The 22,533-nt window shown below is 40.1% G+C and overlaps 1 protein-coding gene across 1 annotated transcript in view; it reads left to right on the top strand.

Annotated features, from left to right (window-relative positions):
* Positions 1-22,533, top strand: part of DNAI1 (dynein axonemal intermediate chain 1) — a 135,547-nt gene that overhangs the window by 39,416 nt on the left and 73,598 nt on the right. Inside the window, exon 13 of the mRNA XM_057369673.1 lies at positions 21,088-21,329. Coding sequence (XP_057225656.1) covers positions 21,088-21,329 — 242 coding nt within the window. The remainder of the gene's footprint in view (positions 1-21,087; positions 21,330-22,533) is intronic.

Below are 22,533 nucleotides of genomic sequence, written 5' to 3'. Positions count from 1 at the left end.
GTGTTTGTTTTCTTGTGTTTTCTTCTCTGCAGTGGTAGATTTAAATGTTGTGATGCAGGATGGGGAACATAGTGTGGAATGGATTTACATAACTAGCAGCAGTTAAATTTGGTATTTTCTGATGAATGGCCAAAGAGCTTTAAGAAAAAGCACCAAGTGGATTGAATACTGCCTAAAAATTTCAGATCTTTGAAGCAGCTCTCAGAAAGTCTCTTCCAATATGTTTATATATTTAAATTATGTTCCCAGAAGAGGCAGAGAAGACTTCTGGGAGCAGAAATCCCTACTAATCTTTCTCTAAGCTACATGAGTTTATTTTTATACTGGGAATAGAGATTTAAGATCTTGTCAGACAGAGAAAAAAAAGCATTTTATATTGCTTGGATGAAATTCTTTGCCTAGTACAAGGCTGTGTGTACATGTAATTCATGTAAGGGGACTGGTCTGGAGAGGAGGGGCTGTCAGGCCCAARTCACATAATGGCCTGTTTACTGTACAGTAGTGACTGTCAGACTTTTTATACCCCCAAGTGAAGCAATTGAAGTTTTCTGAGTCAAATACTACAAAAGGCTGATAGAGATTCATGTGGCCCACACACCTCACTCAAAGAGAAGTTCRTGTTGCAGTCTGAATTCAGTTTGCTGTTTGGCATACACTGGTATRCTATAACAGATTCCAGCTTTGGGGAAATGTCTTCTTGTTCTTTCAGTCATGTGGCCAGTGTGCAAGTTGATAAAATKAAATACATCTTCAATGGTAAAAGGCCCATGAGACTCATTCTCTGTTTTTGGTAACAGGATTGACGGCTGCATTGTACCAACATAGTGTCTGAGTGCTTCCTTTTAGCTGTGAATGCATTTTTAATTGATATTTTGGGTATTTGTACTGTAAACTGAAAGACTGTCCCTCTTGCAAGTACTGGTGATGCCAGTTATTATTGGTAGTTGGTGCAAGACTTAGTGATGTCTAAATATCAGTGGTGAAATTGTAATGAGAAAAAAAAAGAAGACAATCCCAGAAATAAAACATAATGGTTGCATAGATGCCAATGATTTTAATTGTATTTTAAGTTGCTACTGTAAAAGGATAATACAAAACAGAAAACAAGCATCAGTAGAAGAAACAGAGAGAAGAAATAAAAGGGAATTTGAAGTCTTTGTGTGAATTGCTGTAAAACATTWGTRTGGGCACTGAGTATCCCCACAATCAAAAAGGAACACCCTGGAGGACTTGAGCTTGCTATGTACTAATTTATGACTGCTATTTATGCTATGTGACTTTTTAATAGCTGTAAGGAATTTTCCGTTAATACTTTGTATTAATTAAAAGAGGCTGTTGGGGAATAAAATAAGAAATAAAATGTAGCAATCTGATGCCTCTTAGGCAAGCATATCAAAGYCATTATTAACTAGGTCTAATGCTAATCTATTATTCTAGTATCTGTGAAATCACTGCTGACAAAAAGTTTTTATGACACAAATCTCTGGAAGGTTTCAAGAAATGGAACAATCAGTCAAAGAGCAATTTGGATCCCTTTGTAGCAGAATATAAGGCATCAATCTGTGTTACGGTGTTCAAAAAAATTCAAGCTGTGCWGCCCTACAGAGGAAAGACCTATTTTTGTGGCCAATGATTAAAAAAGTGTTTTAGGAAGAAACCCCTATGCTGAATTTCATCAGAGCGCCTTGAATCTATAGATAAGGGTTGGAACGGAACTGAGGAGCTAGAAGAATTTTTAAAAGCAGTTTTTAATTTAATGCTGAAATGACCCTGGAAAGGCATGCTCATCACTGCTGACATGCCAAGGAGAAGGGCAATAAACTGGAAAGGGTTCAAAAAAGAAAGAAAGAATGATCTAAGAGCAGGACAACTGACCTGGGAAAGAAATTTAAGGAATTTGGTTTGTTCAGCTTGTCAAAGTAAAGCTTATTAGGTCGTTGGATTGTGGTCTGTTAACTCCCTGTATTGGGAAAGCAGATCATGTAACAAGGGATCTTTAATCTGCCAGACAAATGATGTAACAAGATCAAAGAAGAGCTGGGGCTACTTGAATCAGGCCAGACAATGTGTGGCTCTTAATAGCAKATGAGCAATTGAGAACAATTAATTTTGGCATGTGGTAAATTACCATCCTCTGAAAAATGTAAAGTGTGGAAATTTTAAAGATATTCTATTTGTTCTGTGAAATTTTGGTCTGTTGCAGATATGATTTTTTCATTTAGAGCAAGATTTAAAGTAGTGAAATCTTGTCCTTGATATCTTACAGTCTTCAGGAGCCCGATTTATTCACTCTTCTAACCTTTTTAGGGGCTTCATTCTGCWTTGTCTCTTATTTGAGGCTTTAAAGATCATTTGCAAAACATCTATATTCTCCTCCATGGTCTGACAGTCTTTGAAGAAMCTCCCTAGTGGAATCAGTGCTGGAAATTTAAGCCATCATACATCCAATTGTGATCAATTAAATGTAATTACACTGAAAATTRCATTTTAAAATCTGTTTTCCAAATATGAAGTATCTGTTACCACATATGCAGGGAGAGAAAGGACCTATTATATTCTGTTAGTAAMTGTAACCTAATAACCATAATGCATTAAGTGAATCAAATGAAAGAGGAATTTCATTTGGAGATTTAATTACTGATTTGCAATAAAACTTCTGTGAGCTTTGCCTGTTTTTTCCTAGCCTTAACCTTTTAATACATGTAATTTTCAGTCAACTCACAATATCAACGTTTGCTGAAGCATTTTGTTATGCATGAAATAGTAAAGAGCTCTGCTGGTGTGCTTGGGGAAAAAGATGCATTAACAGATTTTCTAGAGCCTGGGGATCAAAGGAGCTGCTCAGCCATCCTGTTGTGTCTCCCGTGCATTGCAGGCCATTAAATTCCACCCACTTACCTCTCTGTGTAGCCCAGTTAGTTTGATTAGTGTATTTTTATCCATAGCAGACAAAACATTTGTGTACCATAGAGTCTTACCTGTTCAATAAAACTAGTCTGAYATCTTTCCTTTTTTTACCTTTGTCTCTGGAAATGGCTCTATTTAAGTTACTGTGGGAATTATTTTTTTAGCATTTGCACAGCAGAATCCAAGGATAGATAGTTTAGCTCTCTTTGTCATCCATGTCAAGGGGATGGTCTTACCATGAAAATCAGGCAAAAGATTTTCTACCCATTCTTACTGAGAGAACCCTTGAATCAGCAGGAGAAGATGGYCAACAGATATTGAAGACAGGCAAARCAGTGCTAAACACTCTCTCTTAAAAGGATCAATTTTTGCTTTATTTTAGAGGTTCATTTTCCCAGAYACAGATGTTCTTAGGCCTGTGTTCTATCATATTAACACTATTTGCTTTTTTTTTATTATTTTGCATTCCCTCCAAATACTAAGGTTATATTTTCATCATAGCTTGAGATTTCCATAGCAAAAGTCCTGGAATCAACTCTACTTCTCACACTCTAAGTAGCAAAAAATTYGTCAGGCCTGGAGGCTGTAGTGGTCCCGACCATCTTCTCAAGAGCAGGGGATGAGCTGCCCACTGAGCCCCTGTACTGCCAGCTGTTATTGTGCTTGGGTGTCACTTCCTTATCTCTTAGGAAATAGCAAGGGATTCCTGCAACCTGCCCTAACACATGACCTGTTTACCTGATAATCCAATGCTTAGGTCGATAAATAGCAAAGTAAAATCTGGATAAAAACACAAGCCAGCATTACTTAACCGTAATGTATTTACTCATGCCAGATACTTAACTGTTTTTTCATTTCACTTTGTATTTTAAAGGGTTGGGTTTCCTTCTGTTTGCTTTATATTTCATAGTTAAAAACTTAATTTTGGGTACAAAGCAGATTTCTTAATCTGAGTGCTTTGACTTGCATCTGAGAGATAACAGTAAGATCCAGTCTTCATTTAASTCTTTGCATTAGAACTTTGAGGATGAGGTTCAGTTACTTGTGTAGATTCAAAAAAGTTGAGTATTTTAAAAATTCCTTTTACCTTACAACAGTTCAGATTTATATGTCACTTTCTTCAGAGGAATTCCAGAGAGTCARTGTAATGGAAAAGGAAATGAATTGATTTGTTTGGCCTTCAATACTACTCTGCAAGTGTATCAAGGGGTGTGAATGCCAGGAGGCATAACAGCTGTTTAAGACTTGTACAAGCACATGTGTTAGTTCAAGGAAGAGTTTTGTATGCTATGGATTTGTTCTGGTGGCCCCCCAGATCCGCTGGATCCAGTGACCTTGAGAGGTTTTTCCATTTGCTCTATTTGTCAGATGCAACTGTGCTTGTGAAATCAGCCACACAGATAAAATCCGCTGCTGTCTCTGTAAGGTTTATTTATCAGTGAACGCATACTTTGCTGTGGTTAATCAGCTATTAAAGCTCAAAAGTTTTTAAGTCCTTGTTAAGAAGATTGAATGATTGTTAATCTGTCATGACTACAGGAGTGCAACCTCTGTAATAAAGTGTTGCTGTTGAAAAACTCAGTCATATAAATAATTGGCACAGAATTCTTTTATGATTTTTTAAAAGAAAAAGGCTTTCACAGGCTTAGATATGATTTGATGATCTGCATTGTTAGGTGCATTCAGAGTCTTTCAAGCTAAGGAGGCACTTCAATTAAGGTGAATCCCTGTCTGGAGAATGCAATTTGGCAAGTGGTTCCCTGGGAATAGGAGGGGGATTTTAGAGGTCTTGTTGGAAGCATTCCATGGAAAGAGGTCTTGCAGAGAAGACGAGCCTGAGAGAGTTGGTTGATATTTAAGGATCACTTCTTCCAGGCTTAAGAACAATGCATCTCAAYGAGCAAGAAATCAGGCAAAGCAGGCAAGACCCTATGTGGATCAATAAAAATGTCCTATAATTCCAGGCATATGCAGGAAACACACAGGAGATGGAAGCAAGGACAGGCTATTGGATTGAATACAGGGATATTATCAGAATAAGTAAAAATGAGACAAGGAGGGCCAAGGTGAATCTGGATTTCTCACCAAGAATGTCAAGAACAAGAAGGTGTTCTTCAAATACATCAATAACAAAAGGAAGACAAAGGACAATGTGGGCCTGTTACTTAATGCGGTGAAGACACTGGTAAGAGAGGATTCAGGCAATGCAGAGTTACTGAACACCTTGCATTCGTCTTCATTGACAAGAGCAGCCCTCAGGGATCTCTGACCCAGAAGATCAAGGTGAAGGAATGTTGGTAACAAGACTTTGATCATGGAGGATTGAGTTAGAGAGCACCTGGGTGATGCTGACATCCCAAGTCCCRGGTCCTGATGGAATGCATCAACAAGCACTGAGGGAACTGATGGACGTGTAGTGAGACTGCTCATGACCATCTTTGGCAAGTCATGACAATCAGGAGGAGTGCCTGAGGACTGGAAGAAAGCTAATGTCACCCCAGTTTTCAGAAAGGGCAAGAAGGAGGACCCAGGGAACTACCAGCCAGTCAGACTCACCTCAGTCCCTGGAAAGAGGGTGGAGTGCCTCATTCTGGAGGGCATCACTAACCATGTGGATGACAAGGAGGGGATCACATGTGTTCAGCATGGATTCATAAAGGGTTAATAATGCTTGACCAACCTGATCGCTTTCTATGATGAAGCAGCTACATGGATGGATGAGGGAAGAGCAGTGGGTATTGTCTACCTCGACTTCTGCAAGACTTTTGTCAGTAACACCTCAMAGTCACATTATAGTGCAGAACATTATCAATAAGAGCACATATTATAAAGCATGCAAAGTGTCATCTCTGCATGTTCCCTGTATGCCTTGATCTCCCCTTGCTAAACTTCACAGAGTAGCCATCCTTAAAAGCAAGGCCATGTATGTAAATAATTTTTGTTACAAATCACTATGGGCAAAATATCTCTATATTTGTATGTAGTAGCTGAACAAGTATATTAGCTAATAGGTGGGGGTTTTTTTGTAGATGCCCTTAAAGTAGTATGTGGTCAAGTAGTATCATTATCATAAATTATATGATAATGAGAGTGATGGAATGCTTATCTTCCTGTCCTTTATAAAAATAGTATATTTAAAATTGTTTTGCAACCAATGTAAGTATTTATGATGTCTTCAGCAGAGTTATTTGATACATGAAAYGGAGAAAACAGGAAGAACTATCAGTGGGAAAGATAATACTTTTAGRCATCGGGAGTTATTCTCTCAGGGAGTAGATAAATTTTATTTGRTGGGTAGGAAGTTTTTCCCTGAGTGTGGCATGGTGTTGCCAAGTTGATCATTCATTCTAATGAAAAGACACTATGAGATTATTAAAAATTGAAAGACTTGACTTCTTTTTATTTGCACTCTATAATTTCAGGGTGGAATTTGTTTGATGTTTTAAAACCTTCCTTTATTGCCATGAAGGCTAGCAGTGTTTTTGTCTAAAACAAAGCAGAAGCAGAACATTGTTTAAATAATACAGCTGAGGCTTGAAAAGAAAACTTCCTGCTATTGAAGCACTCCAGATTTCAGGAAATGGGCACCGCTGTTGCAGCTTCTGCCTCTCTCCTTGAATGACCCTCTAAGCAACGTCACCTCATGAAAGTAGAGGCATTGATTCCCAAATAAATGGTCTCCTGTGATCTTAGTGAAATCCAAAGGGCTTGTGCCTTTGCAAATCTGATGACTTGTAACATGCATTTCATGTATTTTGAGGGACCAGCTCACAGTTCTTCTTTAGTTTCTGGGATGCAATAGGAAATCCCCAGTAAGTCATGGGTCTGGTCCACCTTTATTAGTTTGTTGCTCCTTGTTGTTCATTTGCTTCCTTTAAAGCACTTTGGTTTGTCTGAAATGAGATTAAATTGCTCTTGTGGGTGAATTATTTATGGTTTTTAATGTAATTTTCCAAATTTGTATTCCCACTAAGAAAAATTAATTAAGTTTGCAAAGGCAACTTTGAAATAAATTTTTAGATTTGAAAAAGAGTTTTCAACATTTCCACCTAAACTCCAAGCCATGGGATCTTCCATACTTTAAAGGCATCAGAGTTTATCTTCTTTCCTATATGCCTCTTGTACTGCAGGATCTCTGACAGCCTCTAATCCTTCCAGACTTCACAGCATGCTCTGAAAATTGCAATTTCCTTTTCTTCTTTGAAACAAATGCTTATCATTTCTTGCATATGGTATTACAGCTGACAGAATGAAGTCCCAGTCTGAATATTAAGACTGTAATGCTATTTCTTGACTTGCRCTACAGTGTATAAATTCATTCAACTGGACTTTCAAGGTGGATGCCACCAAAAAGAAAACTCAATTAATTTACAAATGCCAGTCAGTTGGCATGTTCTGTGTTGAGCAGCAGCTGATTCACACTTTCACAAGCTATTGTTTTCCCAGTTTGAATTGTATGATTTCTTGAACCATCAGCTTTTCTCCAGGATGCACTGGGTGGTATTTGCACTATTCATCATGCATTTTGTCTTTTACTTAGTATGTATTTACATAACTGCAGGATTAGTTAAGATAAAGGGCAGAATGTGGCTTCCAGATGAAGAGAAAAAAGTTTGGCCAGGGAAAGAAATTTCAGCAAACAGCTGCAGGTCAGGAATTCTGAAAACCACGTGTAATGTCGGAGGTAAATGTGCAATGAAAGCTTTCTGCCAGTTGTGATGAGGAGGGTAATACCACTTCTTACTGGTATTTTCTATGTGAGTAGAAGAGTCATTTGGGCAATAAAATATTGCCAGACTGTATTCTGATTTCATGCCTAGGTTTACTGGAGTGTCTGGCTATGAAATTATAATTTCTGTTCATTGGAAAGGTATTTGATGGCTTCTGCCTTCTGCATTACAAAATAATTTTTTATCTAATTGTTTGTTGAAAAGAACTTTTAATTAGTGTGTTGGTTTGATTTTATCCTTTGATTATTGCAAYGTTGGTTTCATACAAAAAGTGTGAATTTAAAGAATTATATAACRTCAGGCTGGAGTGGGCCTCTAATTATATTAGGAGAGGCTTAATTCTGCCTGATGGCTTCTGACAAATGTGTGATACTTTTAAAACCAGTGTCTTAAAGCTCAAGAGGATAGGGCTTCTTATCTCCTCTCAAGCAGCTTGTCTCAGCATTTTCAGACTCACTTGCTGGAGCAAAAACCTGGACAAGCGCACCTGGCACACCTTGCCAGAGGGCTTGTCATAGCACCAAAGGTGAAATTTAGAAGTACAGGGAAAGATCTTGGACTGGGAAGTTAATGAGSGATTTCCCACTCCAGCCATCTGGGCAAGTAAGGACACATCCTTCCTGGAGAAGGGTCTCTTTTCCTGTGACTGTGCTGCAGGGTTATTTTAGTTCCTTGTGCAGATGTGCATGCRGAGCAGCTTGAAGCTCATCACAGCACTGCTGATGTCTCTCAGTTAGGAGTGAGACTCCTGGAAGAGAGTGACTCTTCAAAACAGGGTTTTGTTGCATTAAAACATCCACAGAGGACCATGTGTGGGCACACATCATGTGTTTTGTTGCTCCTTAGGAAATTTTCAAAGGATGCTGAGTACCTAGGAAGAAGGTTTCTTTCCTACCCTGAGCATTATCCCCTGTTTTGACTGGCAAAATGAGGGCTGAGCGTTYACATAAAGACACTGAAGGTGGTCCAGCACTCTCCCTTCTGTGTTCTGTGCAGAGATGGAGTGGAATAGAATACCCACGTATCCTCTGAAAACTGTGATGGCTGCTGTCAACCAGCTGTCTACAGATTGGGTCTGTGAATCCTGATTTTGTAAGGGCAGAGTCACTCATGAGGTGTTTGGTGTAGTACCACATGTGTGGTTGGCATCACCTCTCTACTRTAAATATCCCCACTGGATAGTGGCACAGTGTTAATTCTTGCGTGTGTTGGTACCTTTTTTCTTGCCTTTTCTTATCAAATATTTACAAACAATCCCATTGTACTCTCTGGCATCACGAGGTGGCTTCCTGAAGGAAACCATTAATTTTCTGCTGTACAGCATTGGTTGATTAGATGCTTTGTGAAGAAAGAACTAATATGAAAGCATAAAAATGAAAACAGCAATATTCCTGCCRGGCACTAGCCTGTTGCTTTCATTCATCAGCTGGTTTTATTCATTCGTCTGTAGCAATGCTAGTGAATGAATCTTATTGGAGAGCTAGACAGACCGTGAGGCAGCGCCCAGGAGCGCAGCAGCTTGCCTTCCTCGCTGTCTTCTGTCTGTATCCCTGTTCCMAACACCAGGGGTCAGCTTTCTACTGTTCTTTTGAAGCCCTCTCTGCTGTAGCTATGGCATCTACGTGTTATAAGATACAAGGAAACCAACGAGAAGTYCCAGCCCTCCTCCTGGTCAAACGTATCTTGCACGAAGGGTTAAACTGGAAATACTTATGTGTTGGGTAACCCGTAGTGCACTTCTCCCAGCAGAGCTAATTTCTAAWTGCCGTTCTCTTCCATCCAGGAGCTGCAGTAATCTATTTGTTGTTTAGACTGACTTCAGAGTCAATGGATGTGACAGCTCCTTCATGGTGACCTGGGATTGCAGAGTGGGCAGGATCTCTGCCTGCCTGTTTTAGTTACTTGCATGGTCTTCATTGTTGTCAAGTCTGAGGTTTCCTTCTGCCTTGAGAGTCTGTGTCTTCCCAGAKGAGGTCACGCAGTGCTGCTTTACTTCTTAAGGATGGGAAAAAYTAAGCCAAGGGGCTCACAGAAAACAGCAAATACCCAGATCAACATTCACCTCACATCCTGTAGAGCAGTCCTAGAAATGGCAGGCTCTTTCCAGCGATTCCCATGGAAGGGAAATGACTCCAGAGTAATTTTTTTCCAAAGAGGTTATTCAACCTGGATTGCAGCATCTSCAGACTTGTGCCATCACAGCATGATTCTGTTCTGGAAAGCCCCTAACTTCTCCTAACCATCCCATGTGAAGAGCAGGATGCCTTCTAACTCAGCTGTCTTTACTGGCTAGCATTCAGTCAGACAGCTGGRTCACCAGGCAGCCTTTAAAGACCTAGTCCTCCTTAGAGTTATTTTAGGAATTGCTGGTTATATAGATTGAGTGTTACATAAATGTAATGTCACCRTCAGTTCCCAGAGATGGCAGTGTCATTTAAAACGGTTGTTTTTTCAGCTGGGTTATGAAGTGCAGGGTCACTGGGGTCAGAATAGTGAGGAGGGAATCAAAAATGGCAGAGGGGAATAGAGATCAGCATTTTTAGCAGCTGTCCATGATTAGATTATTTTGTGTCAGTCATGAAACTGGACTTGAAAACAKTTTCCTRYTTTGGTGTACACTCTTAGAAAGGAAACTTCCAGCAGAATCTGGAAGAGCAGAGGTGGAAATGTGTCCAAGGGGGTCTGATATGGGATACTCTATGCATTCACTTACTTGAGAGTAGCAGGAGGAAGAGGTGCTGCTTCCGTGTATGATGCTGTTGAGATTTTCACTGGAATGTTATATCCAGCTATTAATAGTTCAGTCTTCAAAATGGATTTTAAAATTGAAAAAAGTTCAGAGATGAACCACAATATGACTTACGTTTGAAAACTATGCCTTACAGTTAYATTGTTAAACAATTCAACTCATTTTATTAAGAAGAAGATAAAGTAGTGATTTGATTACTGTCCATTAATTACTTGAAGGGAAAGGAAGATGTCTTATAGAAAAGAACTCTTTCATCTTACTTTTTCATCTGGGACATAATCTAGCAACTGGAAGTAGAATTCAGAGATCTCAGAAAGCTGGAAATGAATTTTTAATGGTGGAAGTAATTAAGCATAGGARCAAATAAAGGATTTATTCATCACAACTATCTTCTTTAGCCTTAGAATTTACAAATCTGCATTGAACACATTCCATCATTAATTCTAGCAATATGTAAGYTCCTGAAGTTAGATGGCTTGTCATTATTCCTAGGGTGGAATGCTACAAAGAAATTGTAAAAGGCCCCATTAAAGACTTTCTTCAAAGACTTTTCTGTCTTTTGTTCTGGAGATGAGTGTGGRTCATTTTTCAACAGAATGCATTAGTAAAAACCTGAAGGAAATCTATCTAATTTAATGTTTTCATTAGTGGAAACTTGTGAGATGTTCAGACTGTTCTTAGCTTGCCTTTGGTTTCTTGGTTCTGTAAAGCARCACGTGTGTTACAATGTAAAATCTTCCTCTGTTGGTCCTAGCTTAGAGAACACAACCATACTTTTCAATTCTTCTCTTCATGCTTGGTAATATTTACTAGGCTGCCAGACTGTAGAATATACCTAGAAATATCTGGATTCTAACCTCCACTGATTCATATGATAGGCCACTTCACATGAAGACTCTGTCAGGAATACTTTGAAAATTCTGACCATTGAAAAAGAAACGCAGGCCAAATTTGCATATTGTAAAAACCTTTAACATCAGAACAATATGAAAACTTCACATTTTGTGTATGATTTTTGGTTTTTTTTTAAAAAAAATTATTTTGCATGGTATATTTTCGTGGATATCACCTTCTGTAACATATTGAGAGAGGATAAAAGCGACTTTTAGGATATTGTGAAATTAAGTCAGCCAAAGAAGGCAGGAAGAAAAAGTATTCACAGATGCTTAACTCTTTGTATCAGTGAGGGATCAAAGTGGTGAATCAAGTAAGTGACTTTCAGTTGTTTGATCCTTACACTTYTATTTTTCTTGCTATAAGACAAGCAGAATACAACTTTCCTGTGTGAAGAACTTGAGGCTCACTCTGTAGGACAATCTACACACCCTTAATTTTTCAACATTATCATGCTAAATTTAAATAATTGATGAAATTTAGCAAGTGGCTGCTGTTGGGAAAAGGCTCACCCACACATCAAACGTGTCCTGGGCTGCACCCAGAGCACCGTGGSCAGCAGGGGAGGGAGGGGATTCTGCCCCTCTGCTCCGCTCTGCTGAGACCCACCTGGAGCATCCAGCCCTGGGGACCCTGCACAGGAGGGACAGCAGGRAGCAGGAGCTCCCTGTTGGAGCGGGTCTGGAGGGGAGGATGATGAAGGTGATCAAAGGCATGGAGCACTTCCCCTATGAGGAAATGCTGAGTTAATTGAGTTTTTTCAGCCTGGAAAGAAGAAGGGTTTGAAGATTTTGTAACCGTCCAGTATCTGAAGGGAGCCTACAAGGACTATAATTTACAAGAACATGTAATAACAGGACAAGGGTGAATGGCATCAAACTGAAAGAGAGCAAGTGTAGATTAAATATGAGGAAGAAATTCTTTACTGTGAGGTTGTCATTGGCACAGGTTGCCCAGAGAAGCTGTGGATGCCCTGTCCCCGGAGCTGTTCAGGGTCAGGTTGGATRGGACTTGGAGCAACCTGGTCTAGTGAAAAGTGTCCCTGCCCATGTCAGGGGAGTTGGAACTAGGTGATCTTTAAGGTCCCTTCCAACTCAGGCCATTCCATGATTCTGTGATTCTGTTTGAGTATGAGAAATATTTAGGTGTTTCTACTTTCATTTTTATTTTACTTTTTTTTAACTAATAGTTTTTTTCTCTGAAATCTACTTTTAGTAGCTCTTAAGATCTACTTATGCTAACCTCAGTATTATGCTTAACATACCTGGTTAAGATGCATAATATTTCATGTACTAAAAATTAAAGCAGGCAAAACCCCYCACCATTTCTGTCAAAGAAGTGAATATCTGGTTTATATCCCAGCCTTATACAAAMAGGAATGCTGAAAAATATTGTCCAAATTTAACGTTCAGTAGCTGGCTACACAGAAAAACAGGAAGAAGTCCATTAGAGACCTAAGAGATGTTTAACAATAAATTAGTACAGGCCTGGCAGTCCACTAGAAGAAAATAACTGGTTTTATGCAGTTATTAAAATACTCCCCTAAGCATTTGATGTTAACCRTTGCTGCAAGTGGGTTAGGGGCAGGTGTTGTATCTGTAATGGCTACTCTTAATTTTCATGGTGCATGCTAGTGCAATATTGACTGCATGCCCATGCRTTTGACTCTGCTTCTTCCTTGCTCTTCTGTCAAATCTGGGTCTTCTGCCAAATGTCTTCAAAAATGTTCTCAGAGCAGCTGTTTCATTTCTCATTGTCATATCGTGGCCTGAGCTGTACATGTCCATCTCATCAGGCGTCATCTATCTGCTTCCAAGAGACCACAGCGCTGTCATAAAACTGTAACTTTCCCATCCCTTAATTACAGAATACATAAGTATCTCCTGCAGTATATGCATCCCCCTCAGAGCTGTTCCGGTCAGGAATATTAAAATGCTGGCAGCCTAGCTTGTTTGCAGGCTGGTGTGATTATTCATTAGTAGATGTCCATTTGTGGCATGATCCTGGGGATTTCCAAACAGAAGCCCCTCACTCGGCCACTTGATGGCACTCTTAAATATTTAGTTGGTTGCAAATGCTCTCAAACGTGCCAGTTTCGTAGAACAGGGATAGAAGAGAGCCTCAGGTATTAAGAAGTGAAATACTGTCAAAATTGGAGCYTTTGTCAATGAAAACAAGAAAGGCAGAAGCAAAAGTTCAGCTAATTGTGCCAAATGCTGTCCGGTGTGTAATGGGAGGATTAGCACCCTTCCAGCTTCCCAGTTCCAGGGTGCTCTGCAGAGACAAATGCTTCTCTCAGCCTTTCTTCATAGGAGAGGTGCTCTATCCTCTTGGTCATCTTGATGGCCTCCTCTGGACTCGCTCCAACAGGTTCAAGTCCAGTGTGCTGAGAATCCCAGAGATTACGCAGGTGGGGTCTCATTACAGCAGAGCAGTGAGGCAGAATCCCCTCCCTCAACCTGATGTTAGCTTTCATAACATACAGGCAGCTACACCATTATTATTTAAGTTGTGAAATCATGCCTTCATGAGCATCTTAATTAAAGAAGAAAATTTAAGGAAGAGTTAGAGTGTCTGCCAGACCATGATGCAAAAGCCTGTCTGATCAGAATGAGTAAACTGTGGTTTTATATAGAGCATTGCCAAGTCACATATTCCTTACTTTTTTGTAGTGCTCACCTGCTCACCTCACTCTCAGGGGAGACATGAGATGAAAGCCAGATCTTCCTGCTCTTTTCAGGAAAGTGCTACATCTTTTCATCCCCTTCTCCCCTGTTTTTGTTTGTTTTTGAGCCTCTGCTGTTGCATGCACTGGCAAACAGTGCATGGTTCCAGACAGTTCTAAGGACTCCTTTTTGCTGGCCTAGCTGACTGTATTTTCTCTTGTATTACATTGCCAGACTTTGTATTTTTGTGTAAGAAAGGCTATCTATATCTATCCATCTGTGCTTCTGAGATGTGTCTTGCCTCTGACATGTGTGGGCCCACAGCACTTATTAGGACTGCGACAAGGCCTCAGGACATGTGTAAATTAACAGCTTGCCTCATCATCTGTCAATTTTGTCTCCTCTAAAATATCCAGTAGACATTGAAATTCTGGATTCGTACCTCTCTTATCCAAACTGCAAGTCCTGTGCTTCCTAAGAGCCCCAGCTAAAATGTTAACTATCAGAAGTAACAAGGATTAGTCAAGCAGAATGTTAAATTTGACATTCAAGCATCTGAATCAGCATAAGCCAAAATGATCTATCATTTGCTGCCTCTACACTGGTAGACTTGCTCAGCATTTGCAGATCTTRCAGTATCAACACTGCTAACTGGAGGGCACATATTTCCTTATGATAGGAGATGCCTGTTCTCACTGAGTTTGGGCAAGTGCAGGTGGTCTCAACAGGGGTGTTCCACTTCCACTGACAAATGTCAGAAAACAAATGCTGGCGGAATTATCATCTGAGACAGCATCCCAGAGGGAATGTTGTRGTAACCCTGGAGCTAGGCATTGTTTTCATTGGTCGTCTGGATGGGAATATAAACTCACAGCAGATGAAATGTGTGRCTGATGAAAAGGCAGGTGAAGTTGTAAATCATGCTGGGAACAGAGCTGTCGTACAGAGTGATTAATGTGGTAAACTGGAATTATTCAATGCAAATGCATTTTAATGCAGTCAAATATAATACTATACTTCCCTAGACAAGAAGAARTGTTGTATTTTGGAAGGCAGCAACTCTTGTATAAATAAAAAGAGGGGAAAACCCCACTTTTGTGGACAAGAAATGAATTTGAGTCCTCAGTGTGGTATCTTGGCAAGGAGGCTGAACATGATCCTTGTGTGCAAACAGGGAATCCTGAATAGCAGTAGAAATATTATTTAAGCATTAGTGAAACTAATACTGAAATATTATGTTTGATTCCAGAGCTAAAATTTTTCAAAGCATAYAGAAAAACTGTAGATAACTCAGAGAGAGCTCCAAGTTGATTCAGGAGTTGGAGAGGATGCCCCAAAGGTGGAGAGAGAACAACRTCCAGTTGAAATTTGGGCTGGAAATGAATTATGTCTGGCTCTTGCACAAACGCTAGCCATGTGATATCCCCCACATATCTCTGGAGAGTTTCTTAATATTCTGCTCTTCTCCATGTCTGTTGAGAAGTTGCCTTTTCTTTGTAGCTGTGGTGGCAGTGCCTTTCACTGGTGTGGCAAAGTTCATTTTGKTTCCTGGTTTTTTGCTGAGCGGCACTCTCTATTGCAGTGCTGGTGAAAATAAATGAGATTTTTGAGTTCAGGCTGAGATAGTTATCAAAAGTATGCTGAAATGTGAGTAGTGTTCTGTTTTTGAAGTATCTTAATGAAGAGAAGCACCAGATATGAAAGAAGTCCTTCATCCAGTCAAGGTAGGCATAATAAGAGTTAGCAAGGTAATTCTTACCTGGCAAGCCAGGTAAGTCAAGTAAGGAATTAAGTGCAGCTTTTTAATCACTCAAAATGATTAAATGTTGAAACAAACTGGAGTATGAAACAGTGGCTTCTCTGTCTTTTAAGATCTTCATATGAAGTATGCATATACTTGCCAAAACCAAGCTATCAGGCTCAAAACAGGATATTCCAATAACATTTTTGGATCTGCGGAAAAGAGGAAGCCAGGCTTCCTGGCCTTGAGTTACGAAGTAATGCGTTCTCAAAACATTTTCTTTTCTGGGAAGTGACTGTTTTGGAAGTCCAACATTCATATTTTCATTGCCCACAATGTGGTTCACAGCCTGGTCCGTAATGATGTGGGATATATCAACATAGCATTGTGTTGTACAAAAGTGTGGTGTACCTGAGTACCTCTGGGCATTTAAGGGAATAAGAGCAGAATGAGCACCATAAGCCCAGTTTAAATTTCTCAGGGATCCTGTGATGCAGTCTGCTTGAGCAGAGCCCAGCTCTGTTCCCCRTTCTAGCTTGCTATAGTGTCTTTGGCAGTCCCCTCCATTGCCCTTTCTCATTCTGTAAAAAGAAATGCTGCATATACAGGCTTAAAGCACTCTCAAGTGCTATAAAACTTCCAGATATTATTGTTACTCCTGAAGAGCTTTGAAAACRCATTCAGCACATGCTCCAACTCTCTGAGCTCTTGGAAAGATTTGTTCTTTCCTGATTTTTCGGAACTATTGGCATATAGTTAAGCTTGAAGAGCCAGCTGTTTCTTTTCTTACAGCACACCAATTCTGCGACTGCAGCAAAGTGTGGAATTGGCACAGCTTTTTAAAATAAGCCCGGAGAGAGTCTTGCTAGAGCAGTGCAAGGTCATTCAACTTGTTTCACAGTGGGTTAGATTAGCCTATGCTCAGTGCCCTGCTGCACAGGGTTTGCTCACTGATAAAAAAATTGTATTGAAAATTCACTAATTTGTGACTTGCTCAGTCATCCGTCTATACCACAGAGATGGAAGCACAGGAATATTCTTAGATTGTGTTCAGGGTTTTGAAGATTTCCAATTTGCTGGGTAAAATTTGCTTGTCTTTTTTTTTTGTCCTGTACACTTCAAATATCAGAAAGACAAATAAATAGCTGAGCTATATCTTTGGCTATCAAAATTTTTGTCTTTGAAACTGATCTCTCCTCCACAGAGGAGATTGCCTCACCAAGCATAGAGCACAGCCAACCCCTTCCCTTGGCTTTTCAGAAATCCAATCCTAAAGGATAGAATCCTAGCCAGCCCGCTGATCAAAGCATGAGTGTATCTGAGAAAGGAGAATAGATGTACTTGTGATGTGAGTAGATGTGAGCTGTGATGCTCAGAAACAATCAGCTGTTCACAAATGTACTTCATCTTGCTTTTTTTCCCCAGACAGGCTCTTGGAGGAGACAGGACAGATTYGAGGCATCAATAGTTCTTTTTAGCRTGATGATATCTTGGTCCAAGCCATGTCAGCAAGACAGCTGGTGGATTTGATTTATAGAAAGCCATGCATTACAGGATCTAAGATATAAGGCTGCATTGTTTGGGATTTAAATATTCCAAAGAGAAARTGATTTGCTAGTTTATCACACAAGAAACTGTAGCACTGGCTTCCTATGTAGTAAAAATACCTGCTGTAACTCCTGACTATGGAGGGTCCCTGCACTGGGATTTATTCCGTGGCTGCAGGATTTACCCGAAGCATTGTGCTTTCTCACTCGAGGATGTTGTTGCCTTGAGTGTACTGATTCAGCCACCACGTATTTTGGAGGAAATGGAAGAAATCCATGTACACCTCATAGCTTTGTCATGAACAAACAGAGAAAGATATAAATGCGTTTTTTTAAAAAAATCTGTCCAGCAAACAAATCTGATCTGATACTGAACATTTCTTTTAAATTCAGCTAAGGAATAATATAAGTGAAAAATCTGTTAAAACAGATACTTAGTAAGCATCAGAACAAAAGATTTAGATGCTTTTCAAGTTATTGCTTTGCTTTAATTATTTGGTGATAACACARTGATATTCTGGGGTACTTTTCTATCACTACATCGGTATTTTTCTGAAAAGGGTTTGTGGTTAATCTGTCCAGCTTTAAAGGCAAATGCAGATGAGTATTTTAGACAGTGGTCGTAGTTGGTTTGAAACCTATTTCTATTTGCATGTGATGCTCAGTTCTCCATGTTGACACCAGTAATTGCTCTATCTGCATCTTTCTTTAGCAAAACTTGTCTTCCTACATACACTTGTTATATGTCAGAATCTAAAGTTTAACCTCTGCTCAGGTGAACACTGAGGGATCCTCATTACAGCAAGAGTCTGTTCAGTCTCCTCTTCTTGCTGGGCTGCCTTGTGTCTTCTGTAAAGAACAATTCCTGCTGGCACTGATTACTGAAAAAGATGTCCAATATCGCTAATATCTTCAGCCCTTGTATCCCAGGAAGAAAAAGGCAGTTTACACTTCCTGGGTCTGCATGGGGCAGATGTTCTCAACTCTTCCAGGCCATACTGGTGCATCCATGAGGTGCAGGGCATCTGTTTCAGGTCTGAAGCCACTGCTTTCACTTCCAGCACTGGYTGACAGATGGCAGCTCTCAGGTCTGCAGCCTTTGCTTAGGTGTGCTCTGCGATCTCCTAACATTGACTCACCCTGCATCTCGAGAGCGTGGCTGCGCAGTATTTTGGGTAAAGTGCAGTACTCTGCTTGTTCTTACTGAAAACCAAAAACCTTTCTCTGGAAAATGTTACTCTTCAAAGCTATACCACAGATGTGCTGCTGTGGGTATGTGCTGCACTTGCCATTCTGGAATATTGAATGTCAATAATGAAAGAAGCCCTTTTTTATTTATTAAAGAGTATGGGGATATGTCACAGGTTAGAGCTCTGGATGAGGACTCACCCTTCATTAAAATGGATTTATATGCCTATGCTCAGTTAGTTTTACTGGGGTTTATGTGTCATGCTTCGGTGTTAATTGTGGGTTATTCTCATCACACTGACTTTCATCAGGAATARGCTGTACTTTAGCAATCATATTATTCACCCTTATGTGTGGTATTCACACATCTGTAATTTAACCCACATCCATGATATTTGATAGCATAAAGGAGACAATGAGTACGATTCAGCTCTTGGATTAAGATGGTTTAACATTCAGCAGTGGCCTTGCAGTTAGTGGAGCCTAGAGATTAAATCAGCACTCACAGAAAATGCCCCTTTAAAGTGTTACTGCTACTGATGGTAGCAGGAGCTTGGATTCTGAGTGCACAGAGAGCCACACACAGACCTGCATTTGAGTATCATAATCTGCAAACTGGACCCTGCATTTCAGTCTGCCAGAGCTTTTTCCCGAGGCTTTATTTTTCCCCTGCCAGACTAACAGGCTGAAACTGCTGAGCTATTTCACCTCATGAAGGCCTGCTCTATCATCTCTAATTGAGGAATGTGGGTGGAATATGTTCCTGTCAGATCATGGGGAAGAAAACCACCTCCAAAACCCAATCCACCTCCAATTCAGATCTTTGGTGGCTGAATCACCCCCTGAAGAGGTGTCTCCTATGCTGTCTGTGCAAGGAGCATAGGGGGCAGCTCTCTGCGGCCTCTCAGCATGATGCTAACAGACAGAAAATTAATGCATACACTACAGACTTTTTGGGAATATGCCTGGCTGGTCAGCCCACTCCAAGAGAACTGAGAGCATGAAATTTGTTGGRTTCAAAGGCTGTCTAACCAATTTGACTTCACTGTACTCTGAGTCACTCCTGGTGGTCGTTTCCACAGGCTTCTCAAGTGTTTTTGCTTCTGAGGAGAGGATGGATTCATCCTCATCATGCACAGACCTTAATCAAATACCAGTTCGATGAAATTACTGGGATAAGAACAAAGACAATTYTGTGAATTAAAAACTGGGGAATCTCTGATGGAGAAAGCATGTTCACTTCCTTTTCAGCTGGAATTCTAGGAATAAGCTTCCCCCTCATCCAAAAAAAAAAAAAAATAGAAATGTTATTTGAGGTCAGATATGTTTAAAGTAATGCCAGTTTTGGAATCTCACCTTTTTGCAAAATAAAGRAGCTGTTTTCCTCATCTGTCCCCAGTACAGAGAGACCTGTGAAAACATTCTATTTCCACAGTCCAGTACAAAGCAGCAGTAATTGCTATGTTAGTGTGTGTTTCCTTACCAGTTCTTTGAATGTTCCCCATGTGGCCCTGATAAGTATGAGATACAAAATGTGTGTATCTGCATAGTGACTTGGAATCAGCTTACTGCCCAGGAGAGTTYTCTAATGTTAGTGTTATCACTGGTGTACACATTTACCAAGACCTGATCCTGCAGGTTGGACAAATGTTAAGAAAGGTAGGAAGCACTTTTAAAAGGAGAGGACTGTTCTGGAAATAGGATTTGGACTGAGTACTTCAAACACAGAAAGCAGTAAATTTATTTCCCATATACTGTGTGCCTGAAGACATTGACAGTAATAAAAAGCACTAGAAGGCTGGATGCTCTCAGAGGTAGCATTGTTTTCATAGATTAGCAAAGTTCCTTCTTTGTTTCTGGAGAGCTTATCTACATCAACAGCTTTTCTTTCCCTTTCAGAGAATTTGGAAATTGTTTTTTTACATGATCGAAATACCCTAACAATTGCAGAGACAGTCAGGGCATGATAAGAAAACAACACAAAAGAAAGATGGTCCTACTGAGRATAGAGGGAGCTAATTTCAGGCAGTGCAAAGTAAAGGTGAAAGTAAATAGAAAAAGGATTGGAAAGTCTTGGCAAAAAAAAAAAAAAGCTCTTCTGTGCCAAGCAGGGAGATGTTGGACATAAACAGAAAATAAAACTTTAGTGACTTGTACGTTGTCCAGTTATGAATAATGTCAGTTGATRTAATGCTTTACAGATACATTAGTGAAATATTTTTCTTTGAAACAGTAGTGGAGACTGAAGTATTGAGTATCACCAGTACAGAAATTGGAATGGTGCTATTATGTCTGCAGTGTAGTGAAATGCTAGCCTAAAGAAAGAAGTGTAATGCTAGCCCAACGAAAGAAGTGTCCACAAAATTCTTTCTTTCCTCCATACTTCTCCTCCAAGGCATCACAGTTTTTTGTCCTTGAAGACAAACACACCCAAACAGTAGTTTTTTTGCCTAAACATACTGTGCCTGTGTCCTGGGGGTGGCATATCAATGGTGGAAAGTGTGTTCAGATATAGGCACACCAATGTGACCACTTGGTCCTGTGACTGGCGTCCTTCCCCTGTGACTTTGTGTTCATGTAGTTTTCAGGCATAGGTGGGAGCTGTCTGTTCCTACCTTTGAGTAGCTGAGGATCCTAGAAACTGATCTGATATGTCTTTGTTTAGATGACTTCATGAAGCAGGGTCACGGCGTGCTCCTGCTCTACACCCTGAAGAACCCCTCCTTTCCAGAGTACTCCTTCAGCAGYGAGAGTGGTGTCATGTGCCTGGACTTCAACAGTGACCACCCCTCCCTCCTGGCAGTGGGCTTCTATGATGGCGACGTGGCCATCTACAATCTGAAGAAGACAACTCCCCAGCCCAGCTACAAGAGCAAGTTAGGAAAGCACACAGAGCCAGTGTGGCAGGTAAGGATGCTTTTCCTTTCCTGTGACTGGGTTTTGAATTGGACTGAGTTTAGGCACAGCAGAAAATGCCATGTATGGGGGAAGGGTGCTGTTTTAGTATATGTGATTGATTAAATTGTATTTCAAGCTAATTTCAAAATATATGCAAAGGCAAAGCAACTGCATGAATCCTTGTTCCTCATCAGAAATTAAACATGTAAGCAAAAGTTTGCAATAATTAATTAYTTCTCCTTAGTTTTCATTATTACAATTAACTTCTTTTTGAAGARCTGGTATCCTCTGTATATACCAACACTRTTTKATGTTCCAAACAGAAAATCACAGGRCAGCAARTGATAAGCAGGGYATAAAAACAAGTAAAACAAKTATACCAGCCTAAAASAGGGCTCTGTTGGGCACAATAARTCCAGGGACAGCTGCCTGTTTAACTGGCKACTTGAAGGATTCCAGGCACACTACCTTGTAGCTGGCCTTTTAGTTGACTTGAAGTACTCTAATGAATTCATAATTGTGATGTGCATGTGATGTTCTTCAAGYAATGCCTCTCTGGCATCTGTCACAAAGAGCCACCAGATGGATGGTGCTGTGAAGGGTCAGGGTGAATATGTTGCTACATCCAGATAACTAGTTATGTCTGCAATGTAATCTGAGCTCAGATTGAAGCACTGGAAGGTGTATGCTCTTTTGATCTTGTTTGTAGCAGTAGAARTGTGGCAGCACATGTTTCAACACGGTCTATATGAGTCTATTAAGGTGTTTGGTTTGCTAGGCTGCGCTGATGGTGTGGCTGCTGTGACTGTTGCTGTCACCTGACTTAGGCTGGCTGATAAAGTCACATGTGAATGTTCCTTGAACTTTGTCACATGCCTTGCATGGGTTGTCACTCAACCATGGCTCCTTGTTATTCCATCTTCCAGTAAAAGTCCAAGAAATCAAGGGAATYTGACTGGGACTCTTAGAGTATGCCAAGAGCAAGACCTGTGCCTGATGTAAATAGAGAATTTGTGCAAATGTAACATTTCAGAGAAGACATGAATTTTGTATTTCCTGTCTGTCCAAAGCTTTTCCTCTAGCAGATATTTATAGCTCTTCTAACAGGTTAATGTGGTAGCCCAGACGTGGGTTTTTGTCATAATGCAGTTTGCTAGGTTTGCACCCACCCACACACCCACCCACACACACACACACACACACACACACACAT

Source organism: Malurus melanocephalus, unplaced genomic scaffold (assembly GCF_030028575.1).
Source record: "Malurus melanocephalus ecotype Western Australia unplaced genomic scaffold, MMel_1.1 scaffold_113, whole genome shotgun sequence".
Classification (NCBI taxonomy): Eukaryota; Metazoa; Chordata; class Aves; order Passeriformes; family Maluridae; genus Malurus; species Malurus melanocephalus.
The sequence above is the reverse complement of the archived record's forward strand: the minus strand, read 5'-3'. Positions and strand labels throughout refer to the sequence as shown.